The 18,356-nt window shown below is 38.2% G+C and overlaps 1 protein-coding gene across 1 annotated transcript in view; it reads right to left on the bottom strand.

The window, feature by feature from the left end:
* Positions 1–18,356, bottom strand: part of Ube4A (Ubiquitination factor E4A) — a 91,596-nt gene that overhangs the window by 23,516 nt on the left and 49,724 nt on the right. Inside the window, exons 12-13 of the mRNA XM_068351209.1 lie at positions 15,348–15,510; positions 1,539–1,714 (exon numbers count right to left, since the gene is read on the bottom strand). Of these exons, the coding sequence (XP_068207310.1) occupies positions 1,539–1,714; positions 15,348–15,510 (339 nt within the window). The remainder of the gene's footprint in view (positions 1–1,538; positions 1,715–15,347; positions 15,511–18,356) is intronic.

Here is an 18,356-nt window from a genome sequence, read left to right as displayed (position 1 = left end):
TTCCATACACTTTTCCCACCACACTCAACAAACTAATACCCCTTGAATTACAACACTCATGCACATCTCCCTTACTCTTATACAGTGGTACAATACACGCACAAACCCAATCTACTGGTACCATTGACAGGAACTTACAGTCTATAAAATTTCTTATTCCTGATCTAGATATTAATCTCTGGCACCATCGTTTAATTGCAGTAGTTAATTATGCATGTTGCATAAGATTTTTTATAATTCTGACCATCCTTTACATTCGGATCTTCCCAGAAAGTTCCAACATGTTCGTAATCTAGGCACGCAGTTAATTCTAATAGTCAGACCTTCTCCATCATGAGGTTCAATATTACACAGTAGTATAGAAGTTTTATTCCAGCTGTGACCAAGTTATGGAGTGATCCCCCTAATCAGGTACAGTAGTTGAATCAGTGGAACTTCAAAAGTTCAAACTTGCAGCAAAAGTTTTTATGTTTAACAGGCTGACATAAGTCTTTTTATAGTTTATATATGAAATATCTATTTTAATGTTATTGTTTTTATAATATCTGATTTTAGTTGTTCGTTACTGTACCTCATATACCGTTTATTTATTTCCTTATTTCCTTTCTTCACTGGGCTATTTTTTCCTGTTGGAGCCCTTGCTCTTATAGCATCTTGCAATTCCAACTAGTTTTGTAGCTTAGCTAGTAATAATAATAATAATAATAATAATAATGATAATAATAATAATTCCTGTTGGAGCCCTTGGTCTTATAGCATCTTGCATTTCCAACTAGGTTTGTAGCTTAGCTAGTGATAATAATAATAATAATAATAATAATAATAATAATAATAATAATAATAATAATAATGAGATAAAGGCCACATACTGACTGAGAAAATCATCACAAATGGATTTATGATTTCTCTTCTCTTTACGGGTTCCTTCTTCTTCTCTTTTGTAAAGCCCTATGGAGTACATTGTAGGGGTTACATAAGGGTCTGGAAACTGATTGTGATTTCATACAGTACACCTCACTAATTGAGCAAAAAAATTATATTGGCTACATATATGTCTACTATACAGCATTGTCTACTGATAAGCAAGAGTAAATTGAACAACACACTAACCACATGTCATCAGATAATGAATGATTTAAATGCAAATCAGGAAAATCCTGGCTGAAACTAAATATTTCAGATAAGAGCTAAAATATGGAAAGGAAATTTCAGAATTAATCTATTAAATGACAAACAATAAGAATTATAAAAATGCAGCACACAAATAAACAAGGACAATATATCAATTAGTAAAGTGATACAAAATATGTACCACAAGATGGAAAAACAATGAGATTAATAAGTTTGAATGAGGCCCCATCCCTAACAATAACCCCATCAATGAAAAAAAAAGTCTAAGCTATAACAGACTTATTCACCCATAGTCTGCAAAACAGAAAACATTGGTTTACATTTCTACAGATATACAATGAAATAAATATAAAACATACCACTACTAAAGGTTTCTCGGTAAGAAACATAACAACTTTGATATATACCTTTGAGGATGGAAGTATGACTGGATCTGTCATAAGATGAGACATTATCGGATCTAAAAACTCTTCTGGAGCACTTGCTGCTAGATCATCTTCCTCAGCGCGTACTTGTCCAGCTTCTTCAACTTTTAAAGCTACAACTTCAATTTCCTCTGCTAGAACTCCTCGTTTGATGCGTACTGGTTATTTTGGCATTAGAAAAGAATACACAAGTGAATTATCATTTGGATGCAGCTCTTCTAAGCTATTTATACTAGATGAACAGTTTAAAAAAGTAACAAAAGAAAACTGAATCATGATGAAATTACATAAGTGTTACTCTATAACTTGTACTGTACTACATAAGTTCAAAGAATTTATAAAGATATTTGCCTGTTATTTTATTGCCGGTAGAGACTAAAATAAAAGAAAAATATATCGCTAATGTTTAGATATGCATAGTATCATTGTGTGTACATACATACTGTACATACACATAATACAGTACTGTTCATTGTGTTTTTCAGCTTAAAAATTTACTTATTGATATAAAATAGGAGAGCAGGATCTTACAGTGGTAACAAGCATCAAGGTAGGGAGATAACCAATAGGAGAACAGGAAAATGGCAGTGAGTTTAAAGTTTTGCAGCATGCAAATTTTAAAATCATTTTTCAGCGGCCTGGAGAATCTCGTTTTGTATCATAAGGGGTTTTTCGTAATATGAAGCGAAAAAATCTTCGTATCTCTTGTTGTATCATGAATATTTTGTATACAGAAACTTTCGTATCGATAGGTATTACTGTACTATACTATACATAACTTGAGTAACTTATTTGGATATTATTAAATATCTTGGATATCTTACAGTACTCAAAATGCATAATATTGTTGACATTTACATTCAATAGCTTAATAGTTTATGCAAGTAGGGTAATAATTTCTACAATTAGCCCGTAATAGAAAAACGACTCTCACAGTTCTCCACACATGAAGCAATCAAACAGATTTACCCAAATTTTAAGGGATTAATTGAAAAAGAAATCCTTTTACCCAAGGGAATCATATGATTTGCCATGCCAATCATATAATTATAAAAGTATTTCAAGGACATTTATTTCACTGAGAGGATAGACATAAAATCCAATCATCTCAGCACATAAGGGATAAGAGATGTCTAGAGGCACTAACTTTAATTAGAGGAGGGATATAAGGATCCAGAGTACCATGTCAGTCTTTTGCCTCACAAATCTAGATGTCTAAAAAACCAGTCTGAAATGCTGGAGTGTAATTGCTTTGCAGCATAAGGATCAAAAGTTGATTAAGAATCCTAGTTCTATTAGAGGATCTCAAAACTGGGAGTAGCCATGTACCTTCAGAACTCTTACTGAATGGTGTACTAGAACCACTAGTCACCACCTAGGGAAGTTACGCTAGGACTTGAAACACGCTAGATCAAGCCTGAAATATTATCCAGATTTGACAACTTACGGGGCTCCAGAGCTAACTACAAAAGAAGTTAATGATAGTAAAACTTAAGTTCATGACTAGCAAAATTAAACTTGTTAGGATGTAACAAAGACAGGTTGGAGCAGTATTTTGACATAATTTCCCTCGATAAACAACTAGGATAAAATAAAAATTTTCAATATTAAACTTACCCGATAATCATGTAGCTGTCAACTCCGTTGCCCGACAGAATTCTACGGAAGGGATACGCCAGCGATCGCTATACAAGAGGGGGGTGTACTCACAAGCGCCACCTGTGGCCAGGTACTGCAGTACTTCTTGTTGACACCACCTCAATTTTTCCTCTGTCGTGCTTCCGGCAAGACGTTCATGGATACGCTTATAATTTTGGAGTCTTGTTCACGGTTTTTGGTGAAGTATTGCTCTAAGATTTCAGCTTTCGCTATTCAGGAAGTTTTATTATTAGCTTAGCTAGCTTTTGGAATTAATTTGATTAATTATGGTGACGAAGAGAGTATGAACTCTCTTTCACCTTTAAATGGCCGACCCTTCACTTAGACGGAAGTGTTGGTGTCTAAGAGAGTATAGACTCTCTTTCTTAATTTTGCTTAACAAAAGTTATAGATTTATTTTATATCTCTCCGCCTTTTATAGGCCTCTTCGATTAACTTCCTTTTATTATAAACTTATTAAAATTAATTTTTATATTTGTTTATATTCGACCTTTCCTAATAGTAGGCGGTCTTTTCTTGGTACCGAAGTTAATTAACATTGAGCCCGTCATTTCGGTTTTACCTGTTAACATATTATGCTATTTTGATGTTTTTGAAAGAATTTCTTTGATAGTCTCGTACTGTTTTCAAAGTTGAACTAACGTTTTGTTTTGTCTCTGCAGTTGTTGACGTTCAGAACGTTCAACTTGCGCTCTATCGTTACGATAGAGAGAGAATTTTCACGGTGTCACGTTGCAGTAAGAGTAACCGTTTCTAGCGTTTTGTTCATTCTTTCTTAGCTTAATGGTTTTAATTCTAATAAAGGAACTTTTTATTTGGGAAATATTTCAGTTTTTTTCCTTTAACAATAATATGTTTTAACGATATATATGATTGGGCTCTTCTCTCAGGTTCTAAGTCAAGAGAGAGAGAGAGAGAGAGAGATAGAGACGGAGGGAGAGAGAGCTGGATAAACGTTTCGTTCAAGCGAGTAACGTTGTTATCGTTTTTGCTCTTCTCCCTAGTCTCTTTAGGGGAAGAAGGTAAACGTTTCTAGAGTTTTATTCTTGTTCTCAAGCTTTATGCGGTGAGAGATTTTAAACGTAGTTTATTTGATCTAGTGTTTAGTCTCTTTCCAGCCACTGAATTATTTATCTTTCATTAGATTTTTCTGTTACATTGTAATTCTGTTTTCGCAATTACTAACTTTTGAGGAAGGATAGAATTGCGTGTTTCAGGTACAAACCACTTAAAGTTTCGAGTTCAGTGAAATAAGTGCAAACAGAAAATCAAAAGTGATAAGTGATTAGCGCAAAGTGTGTCAGTGTTGTGCGTGAGGGTACTTCTGTGCGTGCCAGTCGTCCTCCCAGTCCGGGACCTCTTGCAAGCTCCCAAGCCCAGGGGAGAAGCAATGTCGAAGGGCAAAAGGGTTCGGCAGGCCTTGATCGGCGCACAGAAGTATCCTCGGTGGTTGCGGGCGTGTCTTTCAGAGAACGTCACTCCCACCCACAGACGATTGAGCCCTTATTTTGCTCGTCTGCAGAAGAAATTTCGGGGAGAAAACGCTGGACTCAGGTCTCAAGACCTCTTAAACGTAAAGTCCAGACCTCTAGAGTTCAACAACCCGGATGCAGTCATTGGGTTAGCTCTGACTCTCCGCAGTCATCAGGTGACTGCACACCTCCTAAGAGAGGTAAGGCGATGCCTCAACAGACCTCATCTTCTGTTAAGGCTTTGCCTCAACAGACCTTATCGTCTGTTGATCCCAAGATGACTTTGCTGCAGTCCATGCAGTCGCAGCTTGCGGTCTTAATGCGTGAGTTTCAGGCTGAGAAGGTTACACCTCCTCCTGCGAGCGCTCCGCCTCACCGCAGTCCAGTCTGCCAGGCGTACGAAGTTGAGGTTCCTCAAGCTACCTTACCGCGTTCGGAGTTGCCAGTTACCAGCGTTGTGCAGCAACCTCAACCTTCCTTAAGGCAACCTCAACAATGGGAGCAGGAGTCTTATGCCTTGAGGCAAGATTTTCTTGCAGTTAGACCATCTTTGAGGCTACAACCTTTTGAGGTACGACAACCTCTACCATCCTTGAGGCAGCCACCTCAGCTCTCGCAGCTGCTACCTCAACTTTCCTCAAGGCGAGAGCCTCAACTCTTGAGGCTAGCTCCTCAGGAACCTCAACTCGTGAGACAGGAACTGCGTTCTGCGCAGCCGCTACCTCAACTCTCGCAGCTCACACCTCAAGAACCTCAACTCGTGAGTCAAGAGCCTCTCTCTGCGCAACCACCTCAACCCTTGAGGCAAGCGCAACTCTTGAGACAGGAACCTCATGCTATGAGTCAGCCACCTCAACGCATGCATCTGCCACTTTCTCCTCAACTTGAGCCTCTTCCCATTCAACTTTGAAATAACAAATGACAATAATAACACCTCATTACTTTCATAACTTGCATTTGTAATCATATACATGTATGCCTACACAAACATTATGATAATGGAGGTTATTCGTATTACTTGAAAAAAAAAAAAAAAAAAAAAAAAAAAAAAAAAAAAAAAATATATATGTATTCCTTGCAATATATTTTTAACAAATCGCAAATATGGCAAAATATCTTCAAAACAAAAATGAATCATGAGTTATGAATGTAATGTAAATATTATGTTGATATTAAAACCCCATGCAAGCATGCATGAAGTAATGCAGTGTTGCCAACAGGGCGAGTTTCCCTGTCCTGAGGTGAAGTAGATTATAGATCGTATATTTAGTGCAGCTTAATTCTACGATTATCATGCCGGCTATCAAATTCATCAACAAAACAGTCTAAATCAATTCCCTCGGCACGTGCACTTTCAATGGACAGTAATGCGATATTACTCAATCTAGCACTGGTCATGGAATTTCTGAGAAATGTTACACGCTATGCAACATGCTCTGCTTCTCTTACAGCATGCTCTACATACAGCATGCTCTGCATACAGCATGCTCTGCATACAGCATGCTCTGCATACCTTACCGCATGCTTCTCAGTCACACATCTTTGGTTGTTGCCAACTCACTAGACTGTCAAGCAGTTTCATAACGTTGCCTTCTAGTCTGCTGCTTTTGCACCAGTGAAACCCTCACTGAGAGAACTTAGCTTTTCTCGGATATGGTCCCTGTAGATGAGAAAGTGCTTTTCTCCCTCCTTCTGATATTCCCTTGAGGACTCTGTCATTTGGAGAGGAGCCTTTAGCTGCGTAGCCTCCTATGGACTTTTATTTAAGCATAACATGCTTCCAGGGAAGGTAATGGTTCCACTTCAGTCGCTAACCCCGTCTGTTACCACACCTGCTCCCATAGACCTTGAGCTGTGTTGCAAGACATGCAGTCCAAGCTTAGTCCTTGTTAGAGGATTTTTTTTTTTGTTTACGGAGTCAGTGTGTCACTGGGAAGACGTTCAACAACCAGCAGAAGTGACTTGTTGTGACGCAGTGCGGCAACCTCAGCAACCCGATAAGGAGTTGTCTGTACGACCCAGACAGTCTAGACAGCTTCGGGTTGTCACTGTACTTCCTCGCTTCCCCATGGTTGACAGTTCACAGACTGTGCAGCAGTACCATGATCTTGTGTCCGGCTCCGTCAGACGACTGGCTTTTAAGAGCTCCCACAAGTCGTCGCTGTCTGGAGATTCTCAGATGGACTATGGATCTGACCAAGGAACTGGGCCTCCTGGTCAATTTTGAGGAGTCTCAGCTCGTCCCATCCCAGACCATTGTCTACCTGGGTATGGATCTTCAGAGTCGAGCTTTTCGGGCTTTTCCGTCGGCCCCAAGGATCTTCCAAGCCCTAGAATGCATCCAGAGCATGCTGAGAAGGAACTGATGCTCAGTCAGGTAGTGGATGAGTCTAACAGGGACACTTTCATCGCTGGCCCTGTTCATCGTGTTAGGGAGACTCCACCTCCCCCCCCCTTCAGTATCATCTAGCTGCTCACTGGATAAAGGACATGACGCTAGAGACGGTCTCAGTTCCTGTTTCCGAAGAGAGGAGGTCTTCTCTCGCGTGGTGTAAGAACAGCTTTCTTCTCAAGGAAGTCTACATTTGGCTGTTCAGAAACCCGACCGCCGTCTCCTCTCGGACGCATCAGACACGGGCTGGGGTGCGACTTTGGACGGACAGGAATGCTCGGGAACATGGAATCAGGAGCAAAGGACACTTCACATCATTTGCAAGGAGTTGTTGGCGGTTCTTCTGGCCTTGATAAACTTCAAGTCCCTCCAGCTTAACAAGGTGGTGGAGGTGGACTCTGACAACACCACAGCCCTGGCTTACATCTTCAAGCAGGGAGGGACTCTTTCGTGGAAGTTGTTCTAGATCGCAAGGGACCTCCTCATCTGGTCAAAAGATCGAAAGCTCACGCTGGTAACGAGGTTCATTCAGGGCGGTATGAATGTCATGGCAGATCGCCTCAGCCGGAAGGGTCAGGTCATCCCCACAGAGTGGACCCTTCACAAGAGTGTTTGCAGCAGACTTTGGGCCCTGTGGGGTCAGCCAACCATAGATCTGTTCGCTACCTCGATAACCTAGAGACTCCTGTTGTATTGTTCTCCGATTCCAGACCCAGCAGCAGTTCACGTGGATGCTTTTCTGCTGGATTGGTCCCATCTCGACCTGTATGCATTCCCGCCGTTCAAGATTGTCAACAGGGTACTTCAGAAGTTCTCCTCTCGCAAAGGGACACGGCTGACGTGGGTTGGCTCCGCTCTGGCCCGCGAGAGAATGGTTCATAGAGGTACTGCAATGGCTGGTCGACATTCCCAGGACTCTTCCTCTAGGAGTGAACCTTCTACGTCTACCTCACGTAAAGAAGGTACACCCAAACCTCCACGCTCTTCGTCTGACTGCCTTCAGACTTTCGAAAGACTCTCAAGAGCTAGGGGCTTTTCGAAGGAGACAGCCAGAGCGATTGCCAGAGCAAGGAGAACATCCACTCTCAGAATCTATCAGTCTCAAGGGGAAGTCTTCCGTAGCTGGTACAAGACCAATGCAGTTTCCTCAACCAGTACCACTGTAACCCAGATTGCTGACTTCCTGTTACATCTAAGGAAAGTAAGATCCCTTTCAGCTCCTACGATCAAGGGTTACAGAAGTATGTTGGCAGCGGTTTTCCGCCACAGAGGCTTGGATCTTTCCACCAACAAAGATCTACAGGACCTCCCTAGGTCTTTTGAGACCTCAAAGGAACGTCGGTTGTCCACTCCAGGCTGGAATCTAGACGTGGTCCTAAGGTTCCTTATGTCATCAAGATTTGAACCTCTCCAATCAGCCTCTTTTTAGGACCTCACATTAAAAACTCTTTTCCTCGTGTGCTTGACAACAGCTAAAAGAGTAAGTGAGATCCACGCCTTCAGCAGGATCATTGTTTTCACATCTGAAACGGCTACATGTTCCTTGCAGCTCGGTTTTTGCTAAACGAGCTTCCTTCACGTCCTTGGCCTAAGTCGTTCGAGATCCCAAGCCTGTCCAACTTGGTGGGGAATGAACTGGAGAGAGTACTTTGCCCAGTTAGAGCTCTTAGGTACTATCTAAAAAGGTCTTAACCTTTACGAGGACAATCAGAAGCCTTATGGTGTGCTATCAAGAAACCTTCTTTTCCAAGTTCTAAGAACTCAGTTTCTTACTATTCAGGCTTCTGATTAGGGAAGCACATTCTCATCTGAAGGAAGAAGACCTTGCTTTGCTGAAGGTAAGGACACATGAAGTGGGAGCTGTGGCTACTTCAGTGGCCTTCAAACAGAACCGTTCTCTGCAGAGTGTTATGGATGCAACCTATTGGAGAAGCAAGTCAGTGTTCGCATCATTCTATCTCAAAGATGTCCAGTCTCTTTACGAGTACTGCTACACCCTGGGACCATTCGTAGCAACGAATGCAGTAGTAGGCGAGGGCTCAGCCACTACATTCCCATAATCCCATAACCTTTTAACCTTTCTCTTGAATACTTTTTATGGGTTGTACGGTCGGCTAAGAAGCCTTCCACATCCTTGTTGATTTGGCGGGTGGTCAATTCTTTCTTGAGAAGCGCCGAGGTTAAAGGTTGTGATGAGGTCCTTTAGTATGGGTTGCAGCCCTTCATACTTCAGCACCTTAGAGTTGTTCAGCCTCCTAAGAGGAACGCTGCGCTCAGTAAGGAAGACGAACTTATTTAAGGCAGAGTAATGGCTCAAGTCGACTTCCTTACCAGGTACTTGTAATTTCATTGTTATTTTGAATAACTGATAATATGAAATACGGGATACTTAGCTTCTTGATATACATGTACACTGGTTTTCACCCACCTCCCTGGGTGTGAATCAGCTACATGATTATCGGGTAAGTTTAATATTGAAAAATGTTATTTTCATTAGTAAAATAAATTTTTGAATATACTTACCCGATAATCATGATTTAATTGACCCACCCTTCCTCCCCATAGAACCAGTGGACCGAGGAAAAATTGAGGTGGTGTCAACAAGAAGTACTGCAGTACCTGGCCACAGGTGGCGCTTGTGAGTACACCCCCCTCTTGTATAGCGATCGCTGGCGTATCCCTTCCGTAGAATTCTGTCGGGCAACGGAGTTGACAGCTACATGATTATCGGGTAAGTATATTCAAAAATTTATTTTACTAATGGAAATAACATATTCTATAATTAACTAGACTAATTCTCCTGGATTATAAATCCTTTTACAATATCTAGTCTTAAAACTTAACCGTAATCAATGGCATCCAATAGGTTCAGTAATCTAAAAAGCAAACCAGAACTCTTGCCAAAGATCTTAAATCATCAAGGCAGGTTGATCCACAATTATAGGTGTCATGTGCATTAGTTCTCACATAAAGCCAGCAATCTACATTTTTAAATATCCTAAAAATTCAGTCTACTTAATCTATTTCTAATTTTCATTGAATCTTCTAATTTCACTTACCTACATGGTGCAATATGCAATGCTATCAACCCATGAAATACAAGGTTGCTTAATGAGTACAATACTAACTTTGGTGAGTGGAGGGTATTAGGATCCAGATTATCAATTAGGTCTTTTGCCTCACAATCTAGTTGTCTAAAAGAGTGATTAGGAATGCAGAAAAGCAAGGGTTTAACAGTAGAAGAATCTAAATAAATAAAAGATTTATGGTTCAGTGAGAAGACCTCGAATCTGTAGGGCACAATGAACATTCAGAACCTTTACTAAATGAAAAGCTACAACTACTAGACCCAACTCGGAAGTCAGGTTAAGGTTTTGTATTTAATGCCCTAATTAGGATATTAGCCCATGACAATCTGACCAATTCTAAAAGGGCCACAAAAAAAGTACATTAAATAGCGTGTCCTGTAAATTACTAACCATGGCTAATCCTTATGAGTGATATGAGATTTGAGACCTAACACTCTGTTCAGGGATCAGTGAAACTAAATAGCTAAAATATTATTTGAACAATACACTGCCAATCTAATTATAAAATAACTGGAAATTTATCAAAATACAAATTCCATCTTGCATACCTAAGTTACTTCTGTTTGAAAATACACAATAAAATGAAAGATTTGAACAGAATTCATCGTGGTAACTACATTAATACCTAGGCTAGATTGATGCAACTTTAGTCATTCTTAGAGTAATTAATAATCATCTATCATCTTGTTTAATTATTGATATCTAAAATCAAAATTGTATAATTCCTTCTAAAAACTTGGCTAATAAGATGATTCATGTTAAATTCCTCTTCAATTCTCCTGTATTCAAAGATTTTTATCTGTTTACTCTCCCTAATTTCAAAGATATTCAACTATTCATGAATAAGGTTCCCTTCTTGAATGGGATATCTTAATGCGGTAAAAGGGTTTGTGTATTGCCATGATCAGCAAAGCTGTACTAGTCAGGGCCACTGATACTAAGTTGGCTTGCTGTGAGCAATCAGACTAAAGTCTCCCACCATCACCAATCCACAGTGGCCAGTGTGGTGATGAAATAGCCAAACCACAATCATAAATCAGGACATGTCTGAGGCCTTTGTCCTGCAGTGGATTTGAAATGGCTGCATTATTTGTTATTATTTTTTAACAAGGTTTTAACATTGACAGGTCTATAGAATGTTTCAAAAGGGAAACAATCTCCACACTAAACGGGACATCAATTCAAATAATTTTTCATACTTGTTAAATTAAATGGAAAACTTAACTTGCACTAAAAAATCTAGTAATTTGTCTAAAAAATTACAGAAAATGCTAAAATAAGTTTTCTTAATAACCATGTACATAAATGAAAAGAAGTAAAAATTTACATTAATCAACTTATTTGGATGGCTTACCAAAATAGGTTTCTGTATACTTTATGCCTATCTAGGCAAGGAACTTGTTTAGAAGACTTGGTTAGCGCATCTAGCAGCCAAGATAAATACACGAGGGAAAATTCCGATCAAGCTGGGCTCACTGACAATCAAAATATGAACCTTTTAGCTTCCTGAAGTAATATTGAAATATTCATGCCATTATAAGGTATAAGGAAGGTCGGACACAATCATGCCTACTATGTCGAAAATAACTAAGATAATGAAAGAAGAACAATATACCACTGCAATGCAAATCTTGAGAGGTTAGCGTAGTGTTCCCAGTCTTCTCTGGATTACCCTGAATTAAATGCAAACAAAGCAACAAGGTAAAGGTGTTATTATCTTTAACTTTTGATTACTAATTAAAACAGTCAACTAATAGATGATATAACTTCAGAGAAGAGGGAATGTAAGTGTACACTGTGGCTGCTGACCAGAAAAATTTGAATAACAGTGTGATTGATTTTTTCAAAATGAACTACCAATTTATAATCCAGGCCAAAATTAGTATGTCCTATTAGACACCAGCACTGAGATGAACTCAAAAGCAGGAGGTAAATGGTCGTCATTAACTATTTAGTTACCATCAACCATCCGATGCCATGGTGATTCCAAAGGGGGAAGATATTTTGCAGGGGTTTCCTTATTGCCTTATTGCCTTATTTTTTGTTTGGGTTCCCCCAGGTCCCTCAGTGTGAGGCACCTCGTATATCCACCAGAGAGTTACTAATACATCTTCCGGTGTATTTTGCATCTTCCAGTCTTGGATGGTCTGGGATGCATCTTAGGTATTTATCGAGCTGATTTTTAAACGCATCTACGCTCACTCCTGATATGTTTCTTAGATGAGCTGGCAGCACATTAAATAGTCGCTGCATTATCGATGCTGGTGCGTAGTGGATTAATGTCCTGTGCGCCTTTCTCAGTTTACCTGGAATGCTTTTTGGTACTATTAATCTACCTCGGCTTGCTCTTTCTGATACTTTAAGCTCCATGATGTTTTCAGCAATTCCTTCTATTTGCTTCCATGCTTGTATTATCATGTAGCGTTCTCTTCTCCTTTCTAGACTGTATAGTTTTAAAAATTGCAGTCTTTCCCAGTAATCAAGGTCCTTAACTTCTTCTATTCTAGCAGTATAGGACCTTTGTACACTCTCTATTTGCGCAATATCCTTTTGGTAGTGTGGGTACCATATCACATTGCTGTACTCGAGTGTACTACGCACATAAGTTTTGTAAAGCATAATCATGTGTTCAGCTTTTCTTGTTTTAAAGTGTCTGAATAACATTCCCATTTTTGCTTTACATTTAGCCAACAGTGTTGCTATTTGGTCGTTGCATAACATATTCCTATTTAAAATTACACCAAGGTCTTTAATTGCTTCCTTGTTTGTGATTGTCTCATTATTAGGTCCCTTGTATGCATACACCATTCCTTCTCTGTTTCCATAATTTATTGATTCGAATTTATCGGAGTTAAATACCATCCTATTTATCTCCGCCCATTCATATATTTTGTTTAGATCTCTTTGTAGTGAGTTCCTATCTTCATCACAAGTAATTTCTCTACTTATTCTTGTGTCATCGGCGAAACTTCTCACTACGGAGTTTTCAACATCACAGTCTATGTCTGAGATCATAATAACAAATAGCAGTGCAGCTAATACCGTACCTTGGGGCACACCAGATATTACCTGGGCTTCATCTGATTTCTCGTCATTTGCAACCACTATCTGTTTTCTGTTTTGCAGGAATTCTTTTACCCATTTTCCAATCTTTCCCACAATATTATGCTTTCTCATTTTTTTCTCCAATATGTTATGGTCTACCTTGTCAAAGGCTTTTGCAAAATCTAGATAGATCACATCTGTGTCTTTTTCATTTATTATATTATTGTATATGTTTTCATAGTGAGCTATCAGTTGGGTCTGTGTACTTTTTCCAGGTACGAAACCGTGTTGGCCCATATTAAACAAATTATTTTTGACCAAATGGTTCATTATTTTCTTTTTTATTACCCTCTCATACACTTTCATAATATGTGATGTTAGACTAACAGGTCTATAATTGCTTGCCTCTAGTCTTGATCCACTTTTGAAGATAGGGGTTATATAAGCTAATTTATGTTTAACATATATCTCGCTCATATCTATACTCTGTCTTAGCAGTATTGCAAGTGGCTTCGCGATAGTGTTTGCAGTTTTTTTTAACAAAATCGCTGGAACTCCATCTGGTCCGGCTGCCGATCCATTTTTAATTTCGTTTATAGCCGTGACAATATCTGCTTCATTAATATCTATATCCGTTAGATATTCAACATTTTCTTCTCTCATTTCTGTTTCATTATTCTCATTCGCAATTCTTGGCGTGAACTCACTCTTATATTTTTCTGCTAATATGTTGCATATTTCCTTTTTTTCATTCGTTAGCCGTCCTTCAATTCTTAGAGGGCCTATTTCTATTCTCCTTTTATTCATCTTTTTTGCATTGGAGTAAAGTACTTTGGGGTTTCTTTTTATATTTTGAAGTGTCCTTTCTTCTAAGTCCCTTTTTTCATTTTCTTTCGACTGCATAATCTTTTGTTCTGCATTTTCTATCTTACATTTTATTTCCCTCATTTTCCACACATTTTTTTCTTTTGCAAGATTTTTCTTCCACTTTTTAATTTTCTGAAATAAGATCCTTCTGTCTCTTGGTATGCACGTCTTTTGTTTATTGTTTTTTTTCGGTACATATTTTTCAACAATTTTCTCCAGTATTTTGTACAGTATATCCGTATTTACCTGTATATTATCACTTATAAATACATTTTTCCATTCTTTATTCAGTTCTTCATTTATTTCTGACCATTTTATATTCTTACTGTAAAAGTTATATTTTCCATATCCTTCCCAAAGTTTTGTGCTTTTATTAATTCTGTGATCACTTGCTTTGGAATGAACTATCAATTCTATGACATTGTGGTCTGAAATTCCCGTGTTATACACTATTATTTCTTTAACATAATTCACCTCATTCACAAATACTAGATCTAGGACATTTTCCTTTCTTGTTGGAATGTGTTTTAATTGTTGCATATTATGTTCTAATAGCATATCTTGAAGCTTTTCAAATTGCCTCTTATCTTCTGCGCTACTATTACTCTCTTTTTTATATGTATACATACAACCACTTTCTTCTATCCGTTCTTTCCAATCCACGAAAGGAAAGTTAAAATCTCCGGATAGGAGTATATTCCAGTCTTTATGGTTTCTACATATATCATCTATTTTTTCTATTATTATGTCAAACTCCTTAGTATTTGGGGGTCTGTAAACTACAATATTCACTAGTTTTTCAAATTCAAATTCTACCGCAATCAATTCACATTCTGTGTTGCTGTATTTTTCACAGACTTTTCCTTGATTTATGTCTCTTCCATATATTGCGGTTCCCCCTTGATTCCTATTTTTTCTGTCTGATCTATAAGTTTGGAAACCCTTTACATCAACACAACTTTAAGTAGAAGCAATATGAACATCAGAGGAGTTTCATAAAAATAATTATGTCATGTTTGATATTGTTATTGCAAAATAATACAATAGTTAATCTGTGTCTTGCATAGAATAATGGGGAAATAATACAATAGTTAATCTGTCATGCATAAAATAATACAATACTGTAGTTGATCAGTGTCATGCATAAAATAAGGGGGAACTAGCTCTATACAGTCTCTCACAAACAGGTAAACCATTTACATAAAATAGGTTTTCTACCATGATTTGTATTCCTACATTATTACTAATGAAGCCTAATTAGACTTACCTAATACATCATGAGCTTGGGAAAAGAGCTGTGGCGTATATGACCTTCCATCTGCAGATACGGCACTGCAAAATACTTCATCACTATAAAGATGAGTATAGATGGTACAAATGTCAGATACTATTTCTGCAGGTCTGAACTCATATTTCTCCATATCACGAACCTTCAGGAATATTCAAAAGGAAAAATATATAATGTTGGTTTCAAAAAAAAAAAAATTATTATAAAATCTATTATCTTAATGTATCTTACCTAAGACTCGCGTTATTTGAATTTCGTAGCAAGAACTTCTTGATCTTATAATAAGAAATAAAAAATTATAATCATCAAACTGTCAGATTTGCCACAGTACAGTATCAGTGACAAACACCAAGTGCCGTTGTGGCACTGGGTCATGGTCCAGATGTGCGGTGTTCACTGCACCATTTTATGCTGTTCTTTGGTTCCTCATTTGTTAAATCTAATAATTTTGGGAATTATTTAGATTTACATTTATCAAATATCTCTCCAAATGTTACCAGGATATGTAATTACGTCAGGTGCAAGTAGGCCTATAATAGATTTGTATCAAATGACCTTAGACTTAAACTCTTTGTGTCAGGTATAAAAATGAAATCAATGTAACATGCAGAGTAGGTGTGATGAATGTGATCCACTTTCTGAAGTTAAGAATGGTAAAGTTTCTTAAAACTTGATAGTATGAGAAGGAAGAACAGAGATGCTAAATGTAACAGAGAGAACTGAGTGGTAGTTATACGGACCAGAATTAGATTGTCCCAAGTAGAAATTAGTTATTGACTGTGATGGTAAAGTTACTGATGTTGATACATTTAAATCAGAAGTCAAGTCATAAGTGAAATTTTAATTCAATGCTATGAGATTAGAATTAACTACAAGTAACCTTATTACCCAAATGCAACATAAAGTCTTTTAAAACCTTTTGCACTTGCACATGCTGAATACACAGGTTTAGTCTAATCTAACGCTGGCACACAAATTTTGACGACTGTGCCTATTTTCAAATGTGCTGGAATCTCTGGCGCTAAATTTAAAGCCTCAGATTTGTTCCCTCTTCTTTACAAGCATTAATTTAGGATGCAGTGCATTCTTCAATGTGTTCTTCACATCCCACCTGTCAGATTTCACAGATGCCTCCTTCAGTAGAGATGAAGAGAAAAGGTAAAGATGAAGGGAAAAGATATAAATTTAGATTCTCCCTATCTTCTGTTACTGAATAAGATCTTCATTTATTCCCGGGCAATACGTCAAAAACTTATCCCACTATTTTTCAGCCCTAGTTTTAGATTTTCAAAAGTAGGTTTAATACAGTAGGCTCTTGGAGAACATTACAAACAAATATTTTCCTCAATCTTCTCAGATGCTAAACTCTTCCTTGAAGCCTCATATATTACACAGCTATCTACTGTGTTGAGCCCAGTGAAAAGTTTGTGGGTAACTAAACAAAAACATATTCACCACCTATTGGAATTATAAAATAAGAACATTTTTGTTTTTCAGTCTATGTTCTTCAGACATGAACTGCAAACACACCATGTTACAAGAGAGGTAAAACCTCAATTTCTATGCCTTCCCTCCATTAGCTGCATTACAACAAGTAATAAACACATTCATGTTGTGTACCAACACCATAACTCTATTGACTCGGAAGGAGTGGCTTACAGATCTGTGGCCTTGCAGCATCAATCTTCTCAAACAATTGCATGGCCTTCTCTTTACATCCAAACTCTGAAGTACTTCAGCTGACTATTCACTGTCTCCTCAGAATGAAAGGCTCTTCTTGGTCCTCTAGATAGTAGATCATAGCAGCAAAAGGACAATCTATCAATGCCTTATACTAACACCAATAGGATACTTATTTTAATTGTTATAATTTTAAGATGTCTGTAATGAACACTTCTTTAGATATTAAATATGTTATTTTTATTAATAAAATAAATTTTTGAATATACTTACCCGATAATCATGTAGCTGTCAACTCCGTTGCCCGACAGAATTCTATGGAGGGATACGCCAGCTATCACAATACTAGAAGGGGGTGTACTTACCAGCGCCACCTGTGGCCAGGTACTCAATCATTTGTTGTTGACACCTCCTCAATTATTCCTCGGTCCACTGGTTCTCTCTGGGGAGGAAAGGGAGGGTCGATTAAATCATGATTATCGGGTAAGTATATTCAAAAATTTATTTTATTAATAAAAATAACATTTTTCAATATTAAACTTACCCGATAATCATGTAGCTGATTCACACCCAGGGAGGTGGGTGAAAACCAGTGTACATGATTAAAGGATAGCTAAGTATCCCATATTTCATATAACAGTTATCTCAAATAACAATGAAATAATAAGTACCTGGTAAGGAAGTCGAATAGAACCGTTACTCTGCCTTTTATTTAAAGTTCGTCTTCCTTACTGAGCGCAGCGTTCCTCTTGGAGGCTGAATCAACCCAAAGGTGCCAAAGTACAAGGGGTTGCAACCCTACTAAAGGACCTCTACCAAACCTTTAACCCAGGCGCTTCTCAAGAATGAACAGACCACCCGCCAAATCCAAGGATGCGGAAGGCTTCTTAGCCTACCGTAACAACCATAAAAACAACAATAAAAGTATTCAAGAGAAAGGTTAAAAAGGTTATGGGATTAAGGGAATGTAGTGGCTGAGCCCTCACCTACTACTGCACTCGCTGCTACGAATGGTCCCAGGGTGTAGCAGTTCTCGTAAAGAGACTGGACATCTTTCAGATAAAATGATGCAAACACTGACTTGCTCCTCCAATAGGTTGCATCCATAATGCTCTGCAGAGAACGGTTTTTATTAAAGGCCAACGAAGTAGCTACAGCTCTTACTTCGTGGGTCCTTACCTTCAGCAATGCAAGGTCTTCCTCCTTTAAGTGAGAATGTGCTTCTCTGATCAGAAGCCTTATATAGTACGAAAGCCCATTCTTGGACATGGGTCTCGAGGGTTTCTTGATGGCACACCATAAGGCTTC

This window comes from Palaemon carinicauda, chromosome 27 (genome assembly GCF_036898095.1).
Source record: "Palaemon carinicauda isolate YSFRI2023 chromosome 27, ASM3689809v2, whole genome shotgun sequence".
NCBI classification, from domain to species: domain Eukaryota; kingdom Metazoa; phylum Arthropoda; class Malacostraca; order Decapoda; family Palaemonidae; genus Palaemon; species Palaemon carinicauda.
The sequence above is the reverse complement of the archived record's forward strand: the minus strand, read 5'-3'. Positions and strand labels throughout refer to the sequence as shown.